This window comes from Macaca thibetana, chromosome 1 (genome assembly GCF_024542745.1).
Source record: "Macaca thibetana thibetana isolate TM-01 chromosome 1, ASM2454274v1, whole genome shotgun sequence".
Classification (NCBI taxonomy): domain Eukaryota; kingdom Metazoa; phylum Chordata; class Mammalia; order Primates; family Cercopithecidae; genus Macaca; species Macaca thibetana.
This window is the reverse complement of record NC_065578.1, coordinates 34,629,359-34,655,660: the sequence shown is the minus strand read 5'-3', so window position 1 is coordinate 34,655,660 and position 26,302 is coordinate 34,629,359. Positions and strand designations below refer to the sequence as shown.

At 40.9% G+C, this 26,302-nt stretch overlaps 1 protein-coding gene across 1 annotated transcript in view; it reads left to right on the top strand.

The window, feature by feature from the left end:
* The window catches only part of PSMB2 (proteasome 20S subunit beta 2), a 623,524-nt gene that overhangs the window by 589,639 nt on the left and 7,583 nt on the right, over nt 1-26,302 (top strand). Inside the window, exons 3-4 of the mRNA XM_050800668.1 lie at nt 400-522; nt 5,461-5,531. Of these exons, the coding sequence (XP_050656625.1) occupies nt 400-522; nt 5,461-5,531 (194 nt within the window). The remainder of the gene's footprint in view (nt 1-399; nt 523-5,460; nt 5,532-26,302) is intronic.

The following is a 26,302-nucleotide window of genomic DNA, read 5'->3' as shown; positions in this document are numbered from 1 at the left end:
CCTGCAGATACCCAAATCTATAGAAGCTTAAAGTTCCTTATATACATGGTATAGTATTTGCATATTACCTATGCAGATACTCCTGTGTACTTCAAATCATCTCTAGATTATTTATAATACTTAATATGACATAAATGCTATGTAAATAGTTGTTATACTGTATTGTTTAAGGAATAATGACCAGAAAAAAAGTCAGTACATGTTCAGGATAGATGCAAGCATCTATTTTTTTTTTTTCTGAATACTTTTGATCCATAGGTGGTTGAATTGTGGATTCAGAATCCACGGATATGGAAGGCCAACTGTAGTAATTAATAAACCTGTTTATGGTTGCATAAATAATGACTGTCAATTTCTGTTAAGGCAGTTTCTAACAGTTTTTTTTTTTTTTTTGAGCAGATCATGACAAGATGTTTAAGATGAGTGAAAAGATATTACTGCTGTGTGTGGGAGAGGCTGGAGACACTGTACAGTTTGCAGAATATATTCAGAAAAACGTGCAACTTTATAAGATGCGAAATGGTGGGTAAGACTTACGAGTTTTGGTTGGCATATTACTAGTTTACTAGGGCTGCCATTACAAAAGTCACAGACTGGGTGGCTTAAACAACAGAAATGTGTTTCTCACAGTTGTGGACGTTAGAAGTCAAAGATTAAGGTGTTGGCAGGGTTGATTTCTGAGGCCTGTCTCCTTGGCTTGCAGGTGGCCATCTTCTCCCTGTGTCTTCACATGATTTTTCCCTCTGTACTGTGTCCAGATTTCCTCTTCTAAGAATACCAGTCATATTGGATTAGGAACTCATTTTAATTTAATAACCTCTTAAGGATCCCTTCTCCAAATACAGTTATATTCTAAAGTACTAGGGATTAAGACTTCAACATATGAATTTCTGGGGGACAAAATTCAGCCTATCACAATTGGTTTGTCTTTAAATTTGAACTGAAAAATCATATTCTTTAAGACTTATGTGGTCATATTTTCATTTCTGTGTTTAAGAAGTTGTCCAGACCCTAAAGATTCTAATCCGTCATAAAAGATTTTCTACAAAAATCCTAGAGCAGAGAACTATTGTAACACTAATAGTTGGCAATTATAACACCATCGGGCTGACGTGATGACTCACACCTGCAATCCCAGCAACTGGGGAGGCCAAGGTGGGAGGATCACTTGAGACCAGGAGTTTAAGACTAGCCTGAGCAATGTAGTGACACCTCATCTCTACAAAAAAAAAAAAAATTTTTTTTTTTTTGAGATGGAGTTTTGCTCTCATTGTCCAGGCTGGAGTGCGATGGCGCAATCTCAGCTCACTGCAACCTCTGCCTTCCAGGTTCAAGTAATCCTCCTGCCTCAGCCTCCCAAGTAGCTGGGATTACAGGCATGCGCCACCACACCTGGCTAATTTTGTATTTTTAGTAGAGACAGGGTTTCTCCATGTTGGTCAGGCTGGTCTCAAACTCCCAACCTCAGGTGATCCACCCGCCTTGGCCTCCCCAAGTTCTGGGATTACAGGTGTGAGCCACCATGCCCAGCCTGCCACAAAAAAATTTTTAAAAATTAGCTGAGTGTGGTGGCATGCATCTGTAGTCCTAGCTACTCAGGAGGCTGAGGCAGGAAGATCGTTTGAGCCCACGAGGTCGAGGCTGCAGTGAGCTATGATTTTGCCACTGTACTCTGGGAGGCAGGAAGACTCTGTCTCTCAAAAAAATTTTTTAAACCAACCAAAAAAAAAAACTAACACCCTCTTGGAGGTAGGGATGGTAGTATCAGACTTTTTAAGTGTTAGATATTTCAGAGGATGTGGTTTGAGTTTAAAAGTATCTGAATCCGGCCAGGCACAGTGGCTAACAGCTGTAATCCCAGCACTTTGAGAGGCTGATATGGGAGGATCACTTGAGGTCAGGAGTTTGAGACCAGCCTAGGCAACAAAGCAAGACTCTGGCTCTATAAAAAATAAAAAAACTAGCTGGGTGCAGTGGTGCATCCCCATAGTCTCAGCTACTCAGGAAGCCGAAGTGGGAGGATCGCTTGAGCCCAGGAGTTCAAGGTCTCAGTGAGCCATGATAGTGCCACTGCACTCCAGCCTGTGTGACAGAGTGAGACCCTGTCTCAAAACAAGCGAACAAAACAATCTGAATCTCAGCATTAAAAAACCTAAGTAAACCTTGGCTTTACTATTTTTTATGTGATAAGTCATTTATTTTCTCTGGGCCTTTATTTTCCTTATCTCTGAAATGAATTATAATACTAATGAATAATACATATGTAAATGTTCTGTAAACTTAAAGTATTGTGTAACTAACTGTAAGTATTTACTGTGTCTCCAAAGGGTTCTACCTTACTCTCTGGTAGGTTTCCTTCTAGAGAGATAATTAGGACTTTTGTGAAGTATTTTGTGAGCTCTCTCTGGGGCTAATGAACTGTTATCCACTGGGAAAGCCTCCCTAGCAAACAATCCTAGCCACTAGGCCTCTGATCCAGGAACGTTTGTAGTGGTGGTCTGGGCAGAGAAAATCTTGTTCAACTTACTTCACAGTTCAATGACAATGTTATACACTGCACTGGTATAATATGGAGCTTTGAAGGAACTTAATTTGAATATACTTGCATGTGTAAAATGACCAAAGATCTATTCACATGGTTTTTTGGGCAGTGGATTTATCATTTGTATTCAATTCCATAAATATTTTTGAGGGCCTCTTCTATGGTAAACATTCTGCTTAATACTTCAGAGAATTCAAAGATGAATAAGGCTTAGTCCCGACATTCAGGAACATAAAGCACATGGTACTTACGTTTACTCAGGTTTAGAATATTTCAAGAATTCTGCTTTTTTTTCCCAGTGGTTCCACTTTTTGCCTGCATAACAAATGAGGCATGTCAGTAATGCTTCTGAAGTCCATTAGGTATACTGTATTACTTCACTGGCTGTCCTGAGAGAGGAAGAGGAGTGAACAAGAGGAGCAAGAGTTGTTTGTTACTTGGGTTTTAGGGTCTAAAGTCAGTGCACAGAACAAAAACTGTATTTGGTTAAAATTGCCAAGTACAGTTTTGTGTATGTAACTGTATAGAGATTCTTATATAAGTTAAAGAACTGAACTAAAATAAGGGAAAGAAAGAGAAAATCTATATGCAGATAATCAGGCTTGACTTTTCTGCCTTTAGGATAATGGTTAGATCGTTAGAGATGTTTAAGGGGTTAGGTAAAGAATTGAATAGTATTCCCACTTGTCCAGGTTCCTTCTTTGTTTTTTTTTTTTTTCTTTTTTGAGTCAGGGTCTCGTTCTATTGCTCAGATTGGAGTGCAGTGGCGCAGTCTCAGCCCACTGCAATTTCCAACTCCTGGGCTCAAGTGATTCTCGTGCCTCAGCCTCCTGAGTAGCTGGGATTACAGGCATGCACCACCATGCCTGGCTAATTTTTTGTATTTTAAGTAGAGACGGAGTTTCACTATGGTGGCCAGGCCGGTCTTAAACTCCTGTCCTCAAGTGATCCACCCACCTGGGCCTCCCAAAGTGCTCTGGGATTACAGGTGTGAGCCACTGTGCCTGGCCTCTTTTTTTTATCTTTTTTATTATTATTTTTGTTGTTGTTGTTGTTGAGACAGGGTCTCACTCCTATCGCCTAGGCTGGAGTGCAGTGGCACAATCATGGCTCATTGCAGCCTCGACTTCCCAGGCTCAGGTGATCCTTCTACCTCAGCCTCCCAACTACCTGGGAAAACAGGTGTGTACCACCACCCCTGGCTAATTTTTATATTTTTAGTAGAGACGAGGTTTCACCATGTTGCCCAGAATGGTCTTAAACTCCTGGGCTCAAGTGATCTGCCTGCCTCAGCTTCCCCAAGTGCTGTGATTACAGGCATAAGCCACTGCGCCTGGCCAAGGGTTGCTTTCATTATGATTTAATACGCACTAATAGACCTGTGAGGATAAAGTACAATAATACATGTGAAAACACTCAGCATGGACCCTGAAACATAGTTGCTGCTCAATAAATATTTGTTAGGATTTTAATCTGAATCTCTCCTAATTTGACAGTGGTATTTAAAATGTCGTAAGCAATTACTTAACCACACTGCTGTGTGTCTTTCCGTACTGACATTTTCTGTGTGGGCCCACTGAGTTATGGATCATTCTTGTGCCTTTTGGCACTGGTCCCATTCTACAGGGGGATTAAGCTCCAAAGTGAATGCATTATTACATGCACATCTGATGCTGTTCCTCTGGATTGTACCTTTGTTGGTATGACAACATTTATTTTTGAAGTTTTAACACTTGAGATACTCTGTTTTTAAAAATATTGCAGAATGATGGAAATGTTCTTTTCCTGTGGCTTGTACTTTTGAAAGTCATATTATACTTCTTAATAAAGTTACATTAGGCCGGGCGCGGTGGCTCAAGCCTGTAATCCCAGCACTTTGGGAGGCCGAGACGGGCGGATCACGAGGTCAGGAGATCGAGACCATCCTGGCTAACACAGTGAAACCCCGTCTCTACTAAAAATACAAAAACTTAGCCGGGCGAGGTGGCAGGCGCCTGTAGTCCCAGCTACTCGGGAGGCTGAGGCAGGAGAATGGCATAAACCCGGGAGGCGGAGCTTGCAGTGAGCTGAGATCCGGCCACTGCACTCCAGCCTGGGTGACAGAGCGAGACTCCGTCTCAAAAAAAAAAAAAAAAATAAAAAAAATAAAGTTACATTAAAATTCTTTTTTAATAAACTATGACTCAGAGGTAGTCCTAACTTCTAGCCTCTCTTTTCCCAATATCCTTTTTGTTCCTATTTTCATTTTTTTAGGGACAGGGTCTTGCTCTGTCACCCATGCTGGAGTGCAGTGGCACAATTATAACTCACTGCAGCATTGAACTCCTGGGCTCAATTGATCCTCCCCACTCAGCCTCCTGAGTAGCTGAGACTACAGGCAGATACCACCATGCCTAAAAATGAAAACAATTTTTTTTGAGATGGGGTCTCACTGTGTTGCCCAGGCTAGTCTCAAACTCCTGGGATCAAGCGATCCTCCTGCCTTGGCTTTCCGAAGCTCTAGGATTACAGGCATGAGCCACTGTGCCTGGCCCCCAGTATCCTTTTTAAAATAAACTTTTAAAAAATTGGCATCTAAGACATCTTTCTTTTTTTTCACTTCATGTGTATTTGTGTCCCTTCTACAGTGGAAAACACAGTGTGTTGATGAATGAATAGTTTAAGAAAGACTGCTACAAGTTTCATTCCACTATAGAACTGGTTCTGTTTGTGGCCAAGAATTGCTGTCAGTACTAACCAGCTATTTCATAGCTGTTGCATGAGGAAAGGGACTAGAGTAGGATTGTACCCCTCAGTCTATATGCTTTGTTTACTCTGAGTGTACAAAAGATGGTGGGCTTTAGGAAAAAGGGTAGTGAATAATTTGGGGCACTGTTATTCCTTCTGCTTTAAGTATGACTCTTTATCTCTTCTACCAGGATATGAATTGTCTCCCACAGCAGCAGCTAACTTCACACGTCGAAACCTGGCTGACTGTCTTCGGAGTCGGGTAAGTAATATATCAGACATTGTTAGATAAGAGCAGAAAAATCCTTTGTGCTTCTTTTACATTCTCGTTATATATGAATAGTATTTTTGCTCTTTTTTGGCCTTCCAGAACCCTTCCTGTTGCTACTTGTTCATTCTTCAGTTCAACGTCTTTGTACACAGTTGTTATTAATAGTTACAGCCCAAAGGGCAAATATTCATTCCCAGAGAATTGGTTGGGACACACCAATATGAAGGCCAGTGATAACCTAACCTTTTTTTTTTTTTCCCCTAAAACTGTTTTTTAGAGCAGTGTTAGGTTCACAGCAAAATTGAGAAGAAGTATAAAGATTTCCCACATTCCTCCTCACCCACATGTGTAGCATTCCCCATTATCAGCATCTTCCACCAGGGTGGTACACTGTCACAAAGGATGAGCCTACATTGACGGTAATCACCCAGGTCCATAGTTTACATTAGGGTTTACTCTTGCTGTTGTGCATATTATGGGTTTGGACAAATGTGTAATGATAAGTATCTACCATTACAGGATACGGAGTATTTTTCACTGCCCTAAAAATCCTTTGTACTCTACTTATTCATCCTTCCCCATCCCTGCAACTCCTGACAACCACTCATCTTTTTACTTTCTCCATGGTTTTGCCTTTCCCATCATGTGATGTAGTTGGAATCATGGATTATGCAGCCTTTTCAGATTGGCTTCTTTTATTTGGTAATACACATTTAAGGTTCCCCTATGTCTTTTCATGGCTTGATAGCTCATTTCTTTTTAACACTGAAAAATACTTCATTGTCTAGATGTACTGCAGGTTATTTATCCATTCACCTGCTGAAGGACATCTTGGTTGCTTCCAAGTTTTGGCAATATGAGTAAAGCTACTGTACACATCCATGTGCAGGTTTTTGTTTGAACGTAAGTTTTTTTGCATAAATACCAAGGAGTGTGATTGCTGGATCATATAATAAGAGTACATTTAGTTTTTTCAAAGTATTTTTGTAGCAAACCATATTACTTAATAGCTGTGGCTGAAAGTCTCTATGTGTTAGTGAAAGCAGAACTTTGAAAATAATAATTCAGATGTTTTTTATTTTTATTTTTTTTGAGACGGAGTTTCACTCTGGTTGCCCAGGCTGGAGTGCAATGGCGCGATCTTGGCTCACCGCAACCTCTGCCTCCTGGGTTCAAGTGATTCTCCTGCCTCCATTTCCCGAGTAGCTGGGATTACAGGCATGCGCCACCACGCCCAGCTAATTTTGTATTTTTAGTAGAGAGGGGTTTCTCCATGTTGGTCAGGCTGGTCTCGAACTCCTAATCTCAGGTGATCTGCCCACCTTGGCCTCCCAAAGTGCTGGGATTATAGGTGTGAGCCACCATGCCTGGCCAATAATGTGGATTTTTATCTTGAGATTATTTATCTGTGTTTCTCTTTTTTTCTTTTATTTATTTATTTCTTTTTTTTTTTTTTTTTTTTTTTGAGACAGGGTCTCACTCCAGTTGCCCAGGCTGGAGTGTAGTGGTGTGATCTCAGCTTACTGCAGCCTCAACTTCCCAGGCTCAGGTGTTTCTCCCACCTCAGCCTCCCAAGTAGCTGGGACTACAGGTGTGCACCACCACACCTGGCTAATGTTTTGTGTTTTTAATGGAGGCAGGATTTCACCATGTTGCCTAGGCTGGTCTTGAACTCCTTTACTCAAGCAGTCTGCTGGCCTTGACCTTTTATAGTGCGGGGATTATAGGAATGAGCTGCTGTATCTGGCATACTTACCTGTGTTTTTCTATGACTTTTTCCCAAAGCATACAGCATTGTTCCTCCTTGCTTATTCTAGCCTTGTTGCCATTCTAGAGCTGTCTCAATTTCATCAACAGCATGTTAAAAGATGCAACACTAAGTTAGGGATTGAATGCATTAAAGATTGTGTTGGATGTGCTAGGAAAGTTCATATGGTTGCTAAAGGTGTGCGTTATTCCCTTCCCACAGGGACTAAATAAATAGAGCCTTAATATGTGACCTCACCCCCGTGCCTGTTTACTCATCTATGAAATGGAGATAACTTCCTAACCCCACAGGACTGCCAGGAAAATGAATGCTTGTAAATAATAATATTTAACATTCATATGACTTTTGCCCAAAGCATTTTGCTTAATAATTTAATCTACTCACTATTCCACTGAGAAAGATAGTAGTTAATTCTCTATCACTGAGATGAAGTGAAAGGCATAAAGTGGCAAAGGGACTAGCTCCAGGTCACACAGCAGGTCAGACAAAGCTAAAATAATGGCGCCATAATTATTTGACTATTCTGCCTTTAGTTCTTAAGTAGTATTTCTAGAACACTGGTGCTATTCATGTTTTTATTATGGTTTGAGTTTTCATCTGTACTTGCTTAAAATAACGTTACTTTTTTAAAAGTTACTTACTACAGATCTATAAAGCAGTTTATTTTCTAGTGCCTAATAATCTTGGACTGATAATTTCTCAATAAATAGTACCTCTCAGTGCTAGCTTTGACCAAGAGCTTGTACGATCTGAGGGATCATGAAGTTTGAAGAGAAACTAGAGACATGTGGGATTGAGAGGAGGCAAATTTACATACATGGTTTTGACCTGGATGAAAGATCAGTAGTCTTTTCTTAGAAAAATAATAATAATAATAATATTTATTTATTTATTTATTTTTCTCTTCCAAGAAAATCATTGTCACCAAGTGGTCTTTTCTTCACTCCTCCTTAAGAAAAGAAAATGGGTCAGATATTAGCTTTTCTGTCACCCAGAAGTTCCTGTGGTGTTCAGCATTCTATGGTTTGCCATGTACAGTGTTCCTCTGACTTATCAGGCAGAACTGGAATAAGAATTCCAGCTTTGGGCACAATAAATACTGTGTCATAAATATTGCAGACATTAAGTGAATTAAGCTCCTTTTTGGAATTGAGATAAGAATAGCGATGTGCTTCATGCAAATGCAGTGAATCCGGTTTAATCTTCTCCTAGCAGAAATGTTTGATGTCTTAACAAATATCCCTTGTAGACAGTGACATGGGGCTCTGGTAAATATTGACTACTTCTGCCTGAGCTTCTCCATTAGGTCCAATCTCTGCTCCCCCATCTCCTTATCAAAGTAGATTCTTAGTTCTAAAATATGGATTTATATTTTAGTCATTTTATTCTGGGAAGAGAGATGATAATTTGTCAGTGTTCCTAATAAGTGCAAAGTCACCAAATTTGGTATATTTACGTGGTCACACCAGTTGGCAGATGTGACTCATTTTGGGTCAGCCAGTTACCATGTATAACTTTTGTGTCTGTAGCTCAAATTGTTTGATTTCTAATTTGCTCTGTGTATGTGTGGTTGTTTGGTTGGGTGGACTTTTACTACCTCCGAGTATATAATGAATCTTGCATAAACTGGTTCATTAAGATGTAGGCAATTTAGCATTATGGTTAAGAGCATAGTCTCTGGAATTGGACTACCTGGGTTTGAATATTTGCTTACTGATTTACTAGCTGGATGCCTTTGGACAAATTCTAAGCTTAATTTCCCTGCTTACCAACTTCAAAAAGTTATTATGAAGATTAAATGAGATAATAATGCAAAGCTCTTACTTAGCACATATATAACTGATTAATCAGTTTTGTTTTGAGACAGGATCTCACTCTGTCGTCTAGGCTGGAGTGCAGTGGTATGATCACAGCTCACTGCAGCCCCTTGACCTTGCAGGCCCAGATGATCCTCCCACCTCAGCCTCCCTGGCAGCTGGGACTATAGGTGCATGCCACTATGCCTGGCTAATTTTTTGTAGAGATGGGGTTTCTCCATGTTGCCAGGCTGGTCCCGAACTCCTGGGCTCAAGCAGTCCTCCCACTTTGGCTTCCCAAAGTGCTGGGATTGCAGATATGAGCCACCATGCCCAGCCACTTTTGTTTTTATGCTGTGATTGCTGTTTGGTGAATAAGTTAGTTTTTCATGAGGTATAATTTGTTGTGCTTTTTTTTTTTTTTTTTCTTGGAGATGGGTTCTCGCTCTGTCACCTAAGAGGTGGCACAATCACAGCTCACTGTAGCCTCAACCTTCTGGGCTCAAACACTATTCCCACTTCAGCCTCCCAAGTAGCTGGAACTACAGGCACAAAGCCACCATGCTGGTATTGATAGGGAAAATAGAAGTAAAATAACATTGTACATATATTATGTGCTAGGATTTTTCTAGATCTATGGTAACCAACTAGCCATATGGGGCTATTTAAATTTAAGTTAATTAAAAGTAAATAAAATTTAAAATTCAGTTTCTGGAGGAAAATCTCCTGGTGGACTTTACCTGAATGCTAAATCAACTTTTATTTCTTAAAAAAAAAATTCTGTTCCTCAGTCACAGCCAAATTTCAGGTACCCAGTAGCCACAGCTACTGTATTGAACATCACAGATATGGAACATATCCATCATCACAGAAGTTCTCTTGGACAGTGCTATTCTAAATACTTACATATGTATCTATTATTAAGTGTCCTTATTATGACACCATAAGATGTGTGTTATCCCCATTTTACTTACGAGGATGTTAAGTATTTCTCTTATATATGTTTCCAGAGCATATATATAGTATGTTAAAGGGTAAGTTAAGATTCCATCTTCAAATATCAAACTATTTCATGCTATCTTCTTTATTAATTAGTGGACTAATGTACCAATATGTTTGTGCATTTAGGGGAACATGAAATGTTCAGTTTTGTTAAAATGTCAAAATTGCGCATAGTATTATATAGATAATTTATGAATATTTGTCCATTGTACGTTTTCAATAAGTGTTTGCTGAATAAGTGTCATGCAGCTAGGTCTACATATTCTGCTGAGAATGTTAATTATGCATTTATACACTGGAAGGAAATTCTTAATGAATGGAATACCGGAAGAAGTATTCTTAATAAATGGATGTTAATTCGTATAGGAATTAAAGGCATGAAATCATCAGAAGATGAAAAAAGACAGATGGGGGAAAAATTCAGAAGCCTTCATTTTAGTTGTTTATTTAAATGCATATGTACATTTAAGATGGTTTCTTCTTGTTGGTTAGACCCCGAAGAGCAGAAAAAGGGCTTATACTATGCTCAAGGCTTGCTTGCTTAGGCCAGGCACAGTGGCTCATGCCTGTAATCCCAGCACTTTGGGAGGTCGAGATGGACAGATCACTTGAACCCAGGAGTTCAAGACCAGCCTGGCCAACATGGTGAAACCCCTGTCTACTAAAAATACAAATAATTAGCCAGACGTGGTGGCACACACCTGTAATCCCAGTTACTCAGGAGGCTGAGGCAGGAGAATGGCTTGAACCCAGAAGGTGGAGGTTGCAGTGAGCTGAGATCGTGCCACTGCACTCCAGCCTGGGTGACAGAGCAATACTCTGTCTCCAAAAAAAAAAAAAAAGAAGGCTTGCTTTGCTCAAATTCTCCTTACAGTTTGACTAATGTCAGAGGATGAGGAGTTACGGAGCTGTTTCTTACTTAAAATGAATTATGTGTGGCATATTTGGTGTAGCCCATCTGAATGCCCTAAAATTATCTCCATTTAACAGATAGAGAGACAGGTATAAACCAGGCAAATCTGGTGTCCTTGGGAACGTGAAATTTTGTGGCAAGGCTTAGAGTAGGATGCTGGCCTCCATGATGTGTAATCTTCGGGTTTCACTGCCACACTGGCCAAAGAGTTTTCATATAACTTTTTCTGAAGTGTTTCATAAGCCTTTGGTAATTTATCTTTTTATCTATTTACTTGTAAATGCTTAGCAAGTAAACAGTAGAAATAATGAGTTGAAAAGATACCCAGCCTGGTGTTGTGGTTTTCAAACTTTATTCTTTGAAGCTGCTTCAGGATACTCACCAAAGAAGACCAGTGTGCAACGCTTTTTTTTTTTTTTTTTTTTTTTTTTTGAGATGGAGTCTGACTCTGTTGCCCAGGCTGGAGTGCAGTGGCATGATCTCAGCACACTGCAACCTCCATCTCCCGAATTTAAGTGCTTCTTCTGCCTCATCCTCCCAAAGAGCTGGGACTACAGGCGCGCACCATCATGCCTGGCTAATTTGTGTATTTTTAGTAGAGACGGGGTTTCAACATATTGGCCAGGTTGGTCTTGAACTCCTGACCTCGTGATCCACCTGCCTCGGTCTCCCAAACCGCTGGGATTACAGGCATGAGCCACCGTGCCTGGTTTTTTTTTTTTTTTTTTTTTTTTTCTGAGACAGAGTCTTGCTCTCTCACCCAGTCTGGAATGCAGTGGTGCAATCTCTGCTCACTGCAACCTCCACCTCCTGAGTTCGAGCAATTCTCCTGCGTCAGCCTCCTGAGTAGCTGGGATTACAAGCACGCATCACCATGCCTGGCTAATTTTTGTATTTTTAGTAGAGATGGGATTTCACCATGTTGACCAGGCTGGTCTCAAACTCCTAACCTCAAGTGATCTGCCCACCTCAGCCTCCCAAAGTGCTGGGATTACAGGCGTGAGCCACTGTACCCGGCCAGGAGTATATGAAGCAGAGCTAAAGTGCTCTGCTTCATATAGCTCAACTCAACTTTTATCTATTTGATAGATAGGAATTCTAGGTAAAGTTTTATTTGAAAAGGTGCTACCACTGTTCCCTTACCACCAAAGAGCCCTGCAACAGGAGGTTTAATACTAACTCTGCTGTGAGTTAATTGAAAACCTTGGGAGAAAGCAAGCATTTAATTGGATGGTTTTTAGGCTTTCTTCTAGCCCCCAAATAGCATGATTTAAAAATCTCATGTCAAGGCCATAACCAGACTTGAATTATTATTATTATTATTATTATTATTTTTTTTTTTTTTTTAGTGAAAGGGAAAGAATATGTAGGAAAGGATTTCAGGTCTTAGTCATTTCCAGCTGTGACCGAAGCTTATCCCCACACTCTGGCCTTAATTCAAGGGTGTTTGATCTGATTAGTACTAGGCATGTATAGCGTGCTCCTGTCCTAGAAGAAACCTGTTGCTTTGAGCCTTCTATTCTGACCATGAGAATTATTCTTCTCACTCCTTAGGTGGCTGGCACAAAGACATCATCTGTTTATTGGTATCAGTGAGGTCATGTGAACAGATGGCCCAGGTGAAACCCTGACTTTGCAAGTCTTGTCCCCTGTACACTACCAACCGTTTGTTACATGTGATTGAAATATCACTAACAAGGGTAGTTTCACATGCTTTTTGGCACATGTGGTTAGCAGGATGTGACATGACGCAGCACTGCCTTCTCCCTCCATGTGCCGTCTCCCTTGAGGCCTCATCTTCTCTACTTGCCCCGGTCTCACCCATGCCGAGGCTTGCCTTCAGCTCACCTGCTCCAGATGGGTGGCACAGTGGGAGGACACTGGCAAAGGCAGATGTGTTTATTTTCCGGAGACAAAATGTTGTGCTGCTGCAGATGGCAGTGCCTTGGAGCAAGTGGCAGCCTTTGACACCGCTGCCACACAGCCTGGGCATCCTGACAGACAGAGCCAGCTTACTTTTGGTGATGGGGAAATTCAAAAATACAAAACAAAAACAAAAACCAAGATGTTCATTATGCAGCTCCTGGACTTTCAGTGCAAGCAGCAGACCTTTTAGCAAACCTTAGTCAGCTAGTGAGCTAACTGTGAATTTTCACTGTAGGCCAAGAGTTATATGTCCATTCATTACTTTTGTCTCCCAGCCTTAACAGGACATAAAGTTAAAAACTGGAAACAAATGATTACATTTAGATGAATATTCAGTTTGGTTCTGCAAAACATATGTGTATCCCAGGTCACATCTCACAGAAGTCTCTTAGGATTGGGGGTGGCTCATGTTGGCCCCGTTGGAGATACCGCTGTTCTATTTTTGGTGGTCATTTTGATTATCCAAAGGCCCAGAGGCAGATGTGCCTTGAAGCTGAGGTGTCTCAATTAATATGACAACACTTTGTGCTTATAGTGTTTTTCTACTAGGAGTAGTAAGCATTCTGACAGCTGCCCTTTTAAGCAGTATGCTTATGCATTTGTTAGGGCTTGACTAAGTCCGTTAGGAAGACAAAAGGCTGGCTGTTGAATCATTACACTTACCAGGCTCCTAAAAAAAAAATAACTTGGGAAGATTCTTTGAAAGTTACTGGCTTTATCAGAAAATTTTTTTTTTCTTTTTTCTTTTTTAATGTGCTGTTTTTCCCAGCCCTAGCTGATAGAGTTAGGAGTTTGCAGGTGTAAAGTCCTCCCCCTCCCCTTCCCTGTCTCTCTTCAGGGGGTTGTATGTGAGAAGGTGTTGCTTTCTCACTCAGAGAACATATATGTGCTACCCTGTTGGATGCCTGCTGCAAGCACAGAGAACCCCTGTTCTCATTGAATGGAATAAGCCTGTTGGATGGCTGGAATTTTGCAGCCCCATAATGCCAACTTTTCACTTAAAGCATCTATCCACAATGGGAATGAAGCAGTTTATGTGCTTGGTCTAGATTTGTATTGTTTTAAAACTCGTGTCTTAAAAATTTGTGGTTTCCTATTAAGGTTTGGTTTAAGCCTAAAGCAGGAGAGTGCTGTGTCTGCTTAGTAAGAATGTGCTTTTGCTTTTCAAATGTTTACTATTAGAAGTGCAGATTTACCCCCAACTTTTAAGATTGCTTTAAATCACTTTTATGGCCGGGTGCAGTGGCTCAAGCCTGTAATCCCAGCACTTTGGGAGGCCGAGACGGGTGGATCACGAGGTTAGGAGATCGAGACCATCCTGGCTAACACAGTGAAACCCCGTCTCTACTAAAAAATACCCAAAAAAACTAGCCGGGCGAGGTGGCGGGCGCCTGTAGTCCCAGCTACTCGGGAGGCTGAGGCAGGAGAATGGCGGGAACCCGGGAGGCGGAGCTTGCAGTGAGCTGAGATCCAGCCACTGCACTCCAGCCTGGGCGACAGAGCGAGACTCCGTCTCAAAAAAAAAAAAAATCACTTTTATGTGGGCATGCCCTCACACATACTCACAGATACAAACACATACAATATCCTGGCATCTTGGTGCCTCTTTTTACCTGCCCTGGCCCGAGATCATGTAGGAATATGAATTCAGGGGCTGATCCCAACAACCTCATGGGGTTTTCTTGACTCTCTCCCAAAAGAGTTAGCTAAAATAAAGGGCAGTGGGAAGGCTTTTCACAAGGGGAAAGGTTGATTTTTCTGTTTCTTGACCTGAGTTACATGTATATTTACTATGTTCATTAGCTATACCATGTATATTTTATGTGTTTTTTTTCTTCTTTTTGAGACATAGTCTCGCTTTGTCGCCCAGGCTGGAGTGCAGTGGTACTGTCTAGGCTCACTGCATCCTCTGCCTCCTGGGTTTAAGCAATTCTCCTGCCTCAGCCTCCTGAGTAGCTGGGACTACAGGCGCCCGCCACCACACCTGGCTAATTTTTGTATTTTTAGTAGAGATGGGATTTCATCATGTTGGCCAGGCTCCTGACCTTGTGATCCACTCGCCTCGGCCTCCCAAAGTGCTGGGATTACAAGCATAAGCCACTGCGCTTGACCTATTTTATGCACTTTTATGTGTGTGTGTTATTTCGTAAAAAGGTATAAGAAAATGAAAAGGAAGACTAAAAGGGCAGGAAAGCATATTACTTTTTAACCTAAAAATAAAAAAAAGGGGGGCCAGCTTTACCATTACTTTTGAATGTAGACAACAGAGCAAATAGGATTAACTAGATTGGAAAGAAGAAAGGAGATAATAGTCTCTGAGTCTTTGTAAACTGAAATGATCCAGCAGAATTCTGGACTTCCTTTTCTGATGCTTCCTGATGGATGTGGTTTCTTACAACCAGGATGTTCCATACCTGCTGATTTTCATTCAGCCCGTCTCCAGCCTGCCTTGTCCTTGGGGCTGAGGAAACAAAGGTGCACACCTCAATGTGGGCCTTCGGATGGGGAAATGGAGAAGTAAACTGTCAATTGCACTGCAGAGTGACAAGTGCTGAGATAGCCATATACACGGGATACTCTGGGAGCACAGAGCCTAACCTGAGCCTCAAAGGACTTGCTGTCATGAAGGCAGAGATGAAACAAAAGGGCAAACTGAAAGCACAGACCAAGGTGTTTGAGAGTATTTTAGGTTAGGTTAACAGTAATTTGTTAACAATAGTCAGGGCAGGGATAAATACTTCTCTGGGCCTCCTCATAAGTTTATCTGTCATGGGATTCTGTGTACAAAATAGGACTCTACTGATTAAAAACAAACATAAATTTATTTATTTATTTATTTATTTTATACTACATACATAAAATTGATAATCTAAAGTCAGCAGGGCACAGTGGCTCACACCTGTAATCCCAGCACTTTGGGAGGCCGAGGCAGGTGGATCACCTGAGGCCAGGAGTTCGAGACCAGCCTGGGCAACATGGTGAAATCCCATATCTACAAAAAATACAAAAATTAGCTGGGCATGGTGACAGGTGTCTGTAGTCCCAGGTACTCGGAAGGCCAAGGCAGGAGAATCGCTTGAACCCAGGAGGCAGAGGTTTTAATGAGCCAAGATTGAGCCACTGCACTCTAACCTGGGTGACAGAGTGAGACTCTGTCTCTAAATAAATAAATAAATACAAGCAGTGGGTCTTTCTGGAAGCCTGTTGGCTAAGAGGGGGTTAGCATGATCAGATGAGATTGGTAAGATCATTAGCTCGTTGGCTGTTCTTTGATGGAGCATTCGGGGAAAGAATGAAGGAAGTGGGGAGACCAATGAGGGGCCTCCATGTCAGTTAAAGCTGTAGCAGTAACTTTGGTTGGACCTGGGGTGCTAGTGGGGAACACTGTTCTAATAGAAGGGCTCCTCAATAGTCTTTTCCTCAGAATTTCCTTAGTACTCTATGGACATCTGAAAACATATACCATCATGTATAGTCCTAAATACTCTTTTCCAGAAGACCATATGATTTATTAGCTCAGAGAGATGAATCAGCTTTGATGTTTAGAATTCATAGATTAGATATTCGTGGATATGCTTAGCATGTACAACTTAATATATGCCTTATAGTGTGCAAGCCTGTAGCAAAGCATGGCTTCTGCATTTGAGGTTTTTAAAAACTGACTTAACGGTATATGGAATCTTAAATTTTCCTAGAAACTGCCAGCTCATGAAAAAAAGGAATTCAAGTGGCCTTGTTGCAAACATGGTGTTGGTTTTATCATTGCACAATCAGCAATTTTATTTTGATGTTATTTGGGGGGAAGCAGTATTTTTGATTAGCAAGTAAAATTAATGTAGAAAACAAATACTGTGTTAACTATTTGGTATAATAAGGCATCTGTGCCATGTTGCATTTCAACTCATTAAATTTCTAAACTTCTAATTACGATAAGTTACAACTGTAGTAGGAAAACCAATCAAACTTGGAGTCATTGATAGCTTTAGAGAAGTAAAATTTATAGTAACTTTGGAATTACCGAGGAGACCTTTAAAATCTAATTTAGTTAAAAATTGAAATATACACAATATTTAAATTTTTTTGGTTGTAAAATTCACATTTATTGGGCACCTACTACTTAGCAAGTCTTCTTCCAGGAACTTTAACACAGATGAGTACCTTAATTCCTCACAGCTCTGTCAAGCAACAGTACTGTCCTCCACATTACAGATGGGGCACTCGAGGCTCCCAGTGGCCTATCTCAAGTAACACAACTGTAAGATGATAAAGCCACATTTGATTTTCATTGCTTTGTCACAAAAGTACATGCCTATCTTATATGACTTACGGCATTTAAAAGCAGAGTTTATCCAAGTAGTAATTTAAAAGATGTTTTTCTTTTAAAGTTTAAAATATTGGGTTGTAAATACAGTAACATTCCTGAGCTTAAGTTCAAGAACTCAACCATTATATGAGTTTTTACCAGTGTATTAAGCAAAAACATTTGAACATGAGCTAATTGTTATTAAAGGAAAACAAAGACAATTTTTATGTTTTTATTTTGGATTTGCCAGCATCAAACGGGTATACTAAATATACTTTCGGAGAATGACCTAAGGCAAGGAAGAAAAAAGCAAAAAATTTGTTAGACACTCTCATTTTCAGAACAGTGTTTCTTTTATTTCATCTTGGTCCTCTGAAAATGAAAGGTTTGCTTTGTTTGAGGCACACTTGCCTCCTTATTTCCCAATTTAGTATGAGAATTTATTAACGTGGGCCAGTTTGTTTTTTAGTGCTACAAAAAATAAATGCATTTGGAACAGGAGAGAACAAGAAAGTCAGGCGTTTAACTTTTTTTTGTGAAGCTCACTATAGTATTCTGATTTTGATCAGTTTACATTTGTACTTTTTTTCCGTCACAAGATTAAGAGAAAATTGTTTTCAACTTCCAATTCCATACCTTCTCCACCCTGGGTGGCCACTGTAGATAACAAGACCCTAACCGGCCCTGGGTTCTCTCTTGCATCTCTGCTTTTGCCACTCCAGCACTTTGCTAGTCTTCTCCCTTGAATGTACCAACATCCCCTACATGGCTAGCTCTTCAGTGCCAGTTAAACTCAGCATTTATCGGGAAGTTTTTTCTGTATTTGCTCCCCACCCTGCTCCCCCACCCCCCACCACATATGTCACCCTCAATTTCTTATGACAATGTAGGTATACCTTTGCCATAGTGTCCTGTTGTAATCGTTTTCTTTACTGTCTTCCATGCGCGAGTGTGAGAGTGTATGTGTTCATATGAATGAAACCTCTTCACTGGCTGGCTCTTCATTCGGTCTCATGACCTGGGTTATACACTGTTTTCTCTTCCCATTTGTCTTTGGACAGCTCTGCTTAAGCTCATTAGGTCCAATTTGAGCTCTTTTCATTTGCACTGCCACTGTCCCCCTTATCGAGAGTCCTAACTCTTCTTTCTCCCTCACCTCTTCTACTAGTTGCGAAGTTCCATCATTTCTACCTTCTAAATATATCTCATATTTCATTCCTCTCTCTCTGCCCCCTCTACTTTTTACTTAGTTTGATCCTCATCGTCTGTCTAGAGTAGACTATTGTAGATCCTCTAACCATCCCTGCTTCCTCTCAGTCTTAATCCCAGTCTATCTTCCATATAACTGTCAGTTACCATCCTAAAATGGCAATCTGTTTGTATTTCCTTTCTAAAACTCTTCTGTTAAAGAGAAGCAGGGAAAGTGGCTGGGACCGGTGGAATATCAATTTGAGACATCAGGGTTCCTTGGCACCAAGTAACCAATGTGCTATGTCATGAAAAAAGGCTTGGATCAGCAGAGGGATGGAAGTGGCAAATTTTCACTGGCTGCTCTATGGTTTACATACTAATATAAATATTCTTTAGTCTAGGAGGCCAATAACAGTATCATCCCAGTTTCTCTCTCTACTTCCTGCTGAAGTCACCTAATTCTCCAGGTGTATGTGTCACATGTTCACCAGTATCCATACATTCCATATTCCTCTCTGTTTCTTTGTCTTCACATACACTGTTTCCTCTGTCTGGAGTCCTTCCTACCCACATCTACCTTGTGAGTGCCTTTCAGATCCAGACTCCCATCTTCATCATGTGGCACGATGCTTCTCATGTAATAAATGCTAAGTAAACATTTATTGAACTTATTCACATTCCAAATGTGGAAATGATGTTAGTTGGGGCATCTACCCATTTCATAATTATTCTATGTTGTGGTCCCAGGGAACTCATGGAATTTGGTTGAAGCCTTTTATAAACTGCGTATTTTTTACTTAAGGCTAAAAGAGATTGAATCTACACATGGGTTTCCTTAAAAAGGAATATAGCCAAGAGGATTAAAGTCAGAGTACAAGGCCGGGCGTGGTGGGTCACACCTGTAATCCTAGCACTTTGGAAGGCCGAGGTGAATGGATCACTTGAGGTCAGGAGTTCGAGACCAGCCAGGCCATCATGGTGAAACCCCATCTCTACTAAAAATACAAAATTAGCTGGGTGTGGTGGCGTGTACCTGTTATCCCAGCTACTCCAGAGGCTGAGGCAGGAGAATCACTTGAACCCGGGAGGCAGAGGTTGCAGTCAGCCGAGATCGTGCCACTATACTCTAGCCTGGGCAACAGAACAAAACTGTCTCAAAACAACAACAACAAAAAAAGTATAAATGATTCCATATTGCTTAGGCATTAAGGATAGGTCGTTCTCTACCCAATTCCCCATCCATAGAACCATAGTCTTTTAGAGCTAGGAAAGGTACTAGGTCACAATAATTGGAAGTTGCTGAAATCTTTGAGATTTTTTTAAGTGTTTGAAATAGGGGATTCCAATTCACATATGAAGTCCTTCTTTAATTAAAATGGCAAAATGGAAATTGAGATTTTAAAATTACCCCACCAAACCCACCCAAAAAAGATAGCTAGTGAATTTTGTTGGTTATTGCAAACAAAGTCTAGAGTTCAGAACATTGGTGTAAGAAATAACAATTGATTCATTTTATTTATTAGTGAAATTGAAAAATTGGGGATTGGCAAAGCAGTTAAGGTGTTGGTAATCTATCATCATGGGTATTTATTGAACTACTACATAGTTTTAGACCCTGTAGAGGAGTCATAATTGTATGATATTAAATTTGCCCTTTTAAAACTTAAAATATTAGGCAGACATGGAGGCACCCACCTATAGTCCCAGCTACTTGGGAAGCTAAGGTAGAAGGATTCCCTTTTTTTTTTTTTTTTTTTTTTTTTTTTTTTTTTGAGATGGAGTCTGGCTCTGTCACCCAGGCTGGAGTGCAGTGGCGCGATCTCGGCTCACTGCAAGCTCCGCCTCCCGGGTTCACGCCATTCTCCTGCCTCAGCCTCCCGAGTAGCTGGGACTACAGGCGCTCACAACCGCGCCCGGCTAATTTTTTGTATTTTTAGTAGAGACGGGGTTTCACCGTGGTCTCGATCTCCTGACCTTGTGATCCGCCCGCCTCGGCCTCCCAAAGTGCTGGGATTACAGGCGTGAGCCACCGCGCCCGGCAGAAGGATTCCCTTGAGCCCAGGAGTTTGAGGCTATAGTGTGCTATGACTGCGCCTGTGGATAGCCACTGCACTCACTTGAGCAAAATAGCAAGACCTTGTCTCCCAAAATAAACAAATAAAATCCTTAAAATGTTATTGGTCATATAAAGATGTGATAAGTGAAATAGAGAGCAATAGATGCTAGTATGCAAAATAGTGCATTCTGAAATATTTGAGTGTGTAACTGGCATTTACATACCAAATCATATTTTTACACTAATTTCCATTTGTGGAGGCAGCATGATTTCCTGGAAAAGCATATAGGACTTGCAGTTGGGAGGCCTGAATTCTGGACCTGACTCTTGATGCTAATTACCTGTGTGGTTTAGGGCAAGTTACTGTTTCCTCTTTGAAGTTTAATCCCCACATTTGTAAAAGGAATACTGGGTAAACTAGTTGAGGTTTTCTATCCCATCCAAGTCTGTAAACTGCATTTTCATGAAATCCTCTCAGTGCTAAAGATGGAATTTTAGGCAGTTTTGACAATCCCCTGGACTAAAAGAAATAGCAGATGTACTGTTCCTTTCAAAGTCCAGTCTCTGTTTAGTATATTTAGAAGTCTGTTTATGAAAACACTCATCTCTAGACAAACTCATTTGTCTCATTGGCGGTTCTGCATCTTCTTCCAAATTACTGACCTGCTAGGAATGAAGGTATGCCTCACTCACTGCTTAGCATTCCAAGGTGCAACATATCAAAAAAGAAATTGCACCATTCTCCAAAGCACCTCACTCATAGCAGTGTCGTCCCATTCAATTAGAGGTGGCAAAGGCTGGCCTGGCTCCAAAGGAAGACTGTCAATTCCTCTCTTTTTCTGTGTCCACGCTTGGCAGGATGCTTCCTCACGCCCACCTCTCTCCCCCTTGCTGTGACTTTAGCTTCCGCCAGATGTCACACCGCTGCTTGTCACCGCCCAGACTCTTGTCGCTGATTTTGTTGTTTCAGTGTATTTATCACAACTGTTCTCTTTAGCTGTAAAATTTATGGAATTTCACACTCTTAATTTTACTACAGTGTTTCTTTATCATAAGAGAGGGAATATACAAGGAGTCATATGCACAAGAGTTGGAGGGAAGGAAACACTTCATCTAACTTAAGTAAAGTTTGCAGGTGTGCAGTGCACACCCCCACCCCCAAATATACAAGAGTCTAAAGTGGCACTGAGCTCAGTTCTGCAGGGCTCAGTTGCTCAGAGGTACTTAAGAAGTCTATTTCAGTCTCAGAAAGAAGTACATAAGAGATGTGCTTATTGGCCATTTCCCCTCTTTTCTTAAATTTGATCTTTTAGTAACCAATAAAAGTTGGACAATTTTATTGGCTCTCTGTAGCCTACTTCTTGATCTTACTATCTAGTCAAATCTGTTGATAATGCAGTCAAATCCTAAGAGTGGTGGTGGTAGTGTTGTGGTAATAGTCAATCTGCATTATTACAATTTATCTGGCATTGCACTGAGCACTTTACATGTATTTATCTAAACCTTACCACAACCTTATAATGATGGGTACTTTTATTATCCTTATTGTATAGATGAAGAAATCTCAAAATGACCTAAATGCACTTCACTGTGAAAAAATAAACTCATATCACATACTCATTAAAGGAGGAAAAGATACATTTGTCTAGTTTTGTCCTCACCCTACCCTCACTGCTTTCTATTAAGAGGCAAAATTTTGGTGGTACCTCATGCTAGAAGCTAAAATTCATTTTGAGTCCCAGGATGGTTCATTTAAAATACTTTCTTTGTATATCAAGTAGATGCAACTTTAAACATGTTGGTGTTTGCATTGCAGACCATCGATGGTGATTGCCAAGGCCTTTGGGTAGAGAGTATCTTAGCTAAATGTTTGGGTTCACTTGAATGAATGTTTGGATGCTTAGGTTAATTCAGTACTATATATAATGTTCAGTCTTAGCTTATGCTGTGGAAGAAGCCTAGTCTTGTATGTTGCAGTTCTTCCCCTCGGGGACCTCATAACTTTGTCTTACTACTTAGACTTACTATCTAAACAATTAGAGTAGTGGAGACAACCAAAGGCTAGATTATATCATGTACAGAATAGAGATTTCATTTTAAAAGATTCTTGGTGATCTTTGCAAAGGATTACTTTGTAAGAGATTCTTTGTAAAGAGGATCCCTGGCAGTGCTCTCATTATTGATTAATGTTTTCATTTCCCCAGAATAATTAGGCAAATCCTTAAGTATGTAATATTGATCATGGGGAACAAAGGGAACTGATGAAAAAGTGTCTAGAAAGTAGCTTTACCACTCAGGATAGACACATTTACAAGGGAAGAAATGACATGGTTACGGAGGGTTGACCATGAAGTAGGGATGCTCTAAGTGTCTAGTACAAATGCTTGTGACACTGAACAGCATTACCTTAGGGCCTCTGGAAAGAGTCCCAGGAATGAGAGAGGAGGAAACTCATTTACTGCTTTTCTACCATGTGTCAGGCACTGTGCTGGGCACTAACATCCCTCCATATCCCTTTATGAAGACACATAGGAATTTCCCTCATATCTCAGTGCCAGAAGTAATTGGGCTTCTCCTGATACTTGCGTTGTTTATAGAGTCTTTACTGTTTTGGGCATTATACTTATTATCCACATGCATTATCTTTTGGAATCCTCACTGTAGCAGCCCTTTGGTAGTAGGGATCATCCCGTGTTTTAAATGAGAAATTAAAATTCAGAGAGATTAAATGACTAACTTTTCTAAAGTCACAGTCCAACTCTTTCTTATTTATTTATGCTATTGGTCCCCTCTTTGTTCAGTTCTGAATGCCTGGCCTGTATCCTAAGCTTTTCTTTACTTAGCACCCTGTGTCTAGAGGGAGGTAGAAAGAGAAGAACCCAAGCCTAGCAAAAAGCAACAATAAATGTACATTCATGGAGATGCTGGCAGTTGACTTAAACTTGAACCACTTCTCAGAAGTAGCACTTACTGCTTTCTCACGTTTGTTTAGTGACTTTTCTTTTTATTTGGTAGAAATAGGGTCTTACTCTGTTGCCAGTCAGGCTGGAGTGCAGTGGGGGCATCATAGTTCACTGTATACTGGGGCTTAAGGATCCTCCTGCCTCAACCTCCCAAATAGCCACCTCGCCTAGCTTTTTTTTTCCCCCATCGAGACAGGGTCTTGCCATCTTACCTACGCTGGTCTTGAACTCTTAGGCTCAAGCAGTCCTCCTACCCTGGCCTCCCAAAGTGCTGGGATTACAGGCGTGGGCCACTGTGCCCAGCCAAGCCAAAGATCTTTGGTGGAGCATTGTCAGAAGAATTTCACAAACTGCAAGTTGTTGCACAGATGTATTGATTTAATTAGTCTAGATAACACCATTTATTTATGCTTAAGCATCTCACACATGCAAAAGTTGATAATTCAAAGTCACACAATAATTTGTGAGTTATCTTCAATACCAGGAGTTGTAGCTTCTGAATACCAACTTTGGTAAGTGTACGTGTGCGTCAGATGCCTAAGCATGAGTAAATGATACTATATAGACCAATTAAGTGATGCAGCTTACTTCTGGAATTCTGTTGACATCCTTTTTCATCTAAAATTTTCTGGTAGTGGATTTTAAATAACATTTATTGTTCTAAACAATTGAATCTCATAGTATGGACAAGATCTTCATTGAAGACAAAACATCTGGGTTCTGCTTGTTAAGGCCTCTGAGTATCTGGGGGAATACTTAATATACCATTGCAACTTGATGAAATTGTCTTGGCTAACTATACAGCGAGTGTTCTGGCTAGTTAGTAGAGAAGAGTAGAGTTTATCCTCTTAGCAAAAAGATTTAACTTACTTTGTGATAGGTAAAAGACTGTATTATTAATTCTCTTGGGGAGGGAAACCAGTTTCTCTTTGCTATTCTGCCTCTCTTCCTCCCTCGTTCTGTCTTCTAATTTAAACTGTAAGAACACCAAGATATTCTATGTCTGCCAGATTTTGCAGTACTGTTTTCACACTTATATATAACTAATAGCATTGTTAAAATCTGGAGCTAATTAAAGCAGGTTTGTTGTTGTTTAAAGTGATAAGCTTTCAAAAACAGACTGGGATGTAGTTAATATTGTGGCTGGGCGCGGTGGCTCAAGCCTGTAATCCCAGCACTTTGGGAGGCCGAGACGGGCAGATCACGAGGTCAGGAGATTGAGACCATCCTGGCTAACACGGTGAAACCCCATCTCTACTAAAAAATACAAAAAAAAAACTAGCCGGGCGAGGTGGCGGGCGCCTGTAGTCCCAGCTACTCGGGAGGCTGAGGCAGGAGAATGGCGTAAACCCGGGAGGCGGAGCTTGCAGTGAGCTGAGATCCGGCCACTGCACCCCAGCCTGGGCGACAGAGCAAGACTCCCTCTCAAAAAAAAAAAAAAAAAAAAATATATATATATATATATATATATAGTAGGACTTTTGGTAGCATCTTTTCTTCCAGAGTTTGGGATGCTTTACCATTATTATTTTTTCTCATTATATTCCCTAGAAGATAGAAAGGAGAAAGATTAATTAACCCAGTTTTACATATTAAAAAAAACCCAGAAGCTCATAGGAATTAAGTTTTTTGCCTAAGGTCAGATTTACTAAGAAGGTACTCAGAATGCACAGAGAATTCCAGAGCTTGGCAGAGTGCAGCACACTACTCATTGGGAAATACGATAGGTAGATAATGATCTTCTCAGAAGTCTTGACTGCTGGTCAACTTATTTCTCTCTGGGACTACCCACTGTCTTATCACTAAAACAGAAACTTATTTGGAGGTGAGGACTACTCTGTAATCTCCAGGTGATGTTAGGAACCCTTCCTACTTAGCACAGCTGGCTTAGAATTCCAATTAAGTATATAACATGAGTTTCCTGCTAGGCACGATGGCTCAAGACTGTCATCCCAGCACTTTGGGAGGCCAAGGTGGAAGGATTGCTTGAGCCTAGAAGTTGAAGACCAGCCTGGGCAACATAGTGAGACCCCATCTCTCTTTTTATTTATTTATTTTTTTTATTTTGGAGATAGAGTCTTGCTCTATTGCCCAGGCTAGAGTGGTGCAATGGCACCATCTCAGCTCACTGCAGCCTCTGCCTCCCAGGTTCAAGTGATTCTCATGCCTCAGCCTCCAAAGTAGCTGGGATTACAGGCTCGTGCCACCATGCCTGGCTAATTTTTGTATTTTTAGTAGAGACAAGGTTTCACCACGTTGGCCAGGCGGGTCTCAAACTCCTAACCTCAAGTAAGCTGCCTGCCTCGGCCTCCCAAAATGCTGGGATTACAGGTGTGAGCCACCGTGCCCAGCCAAGACCTCATCTCTTAAAAAAATATAATAAATTAGCAGGGCATGGTGGTAGGTGCCTATAGTCCTAGCTGCCCAGGAGGCTGAGGTGGGAAATTCACCTGAGCCTAGGAGTTTGAGGCTGCAGTGAGCTATGATTGCACCACTGCACTCCAGCCTGGGCGACAGAACAAAATCCTGTTACTCCCCTCCCAACTCCTCCCCCCCAAAAAAAGCAAAAACCATGAGTTTTTTAAGGCTGCCAAGTGGCCGTGTTAATCAGTGTTCAAAGAATGTTAAATGCCACTTTTAGGACCATTAGCTGTTACACTTCATGCTTCATAATGAGGTGTCTCACTTACTGTGCGTTTAATTAAATACATACACAAATTTAGGGATGAGGACATATCCATGGGCAAGGCCTGCTTACTCCCCGCTGTAGTAAATGCAAGAGGAGAAACACATCCTGCAGAGAAAAAGAAAGCCATATAAAATCGAAGTCCCACCCCTGATGCC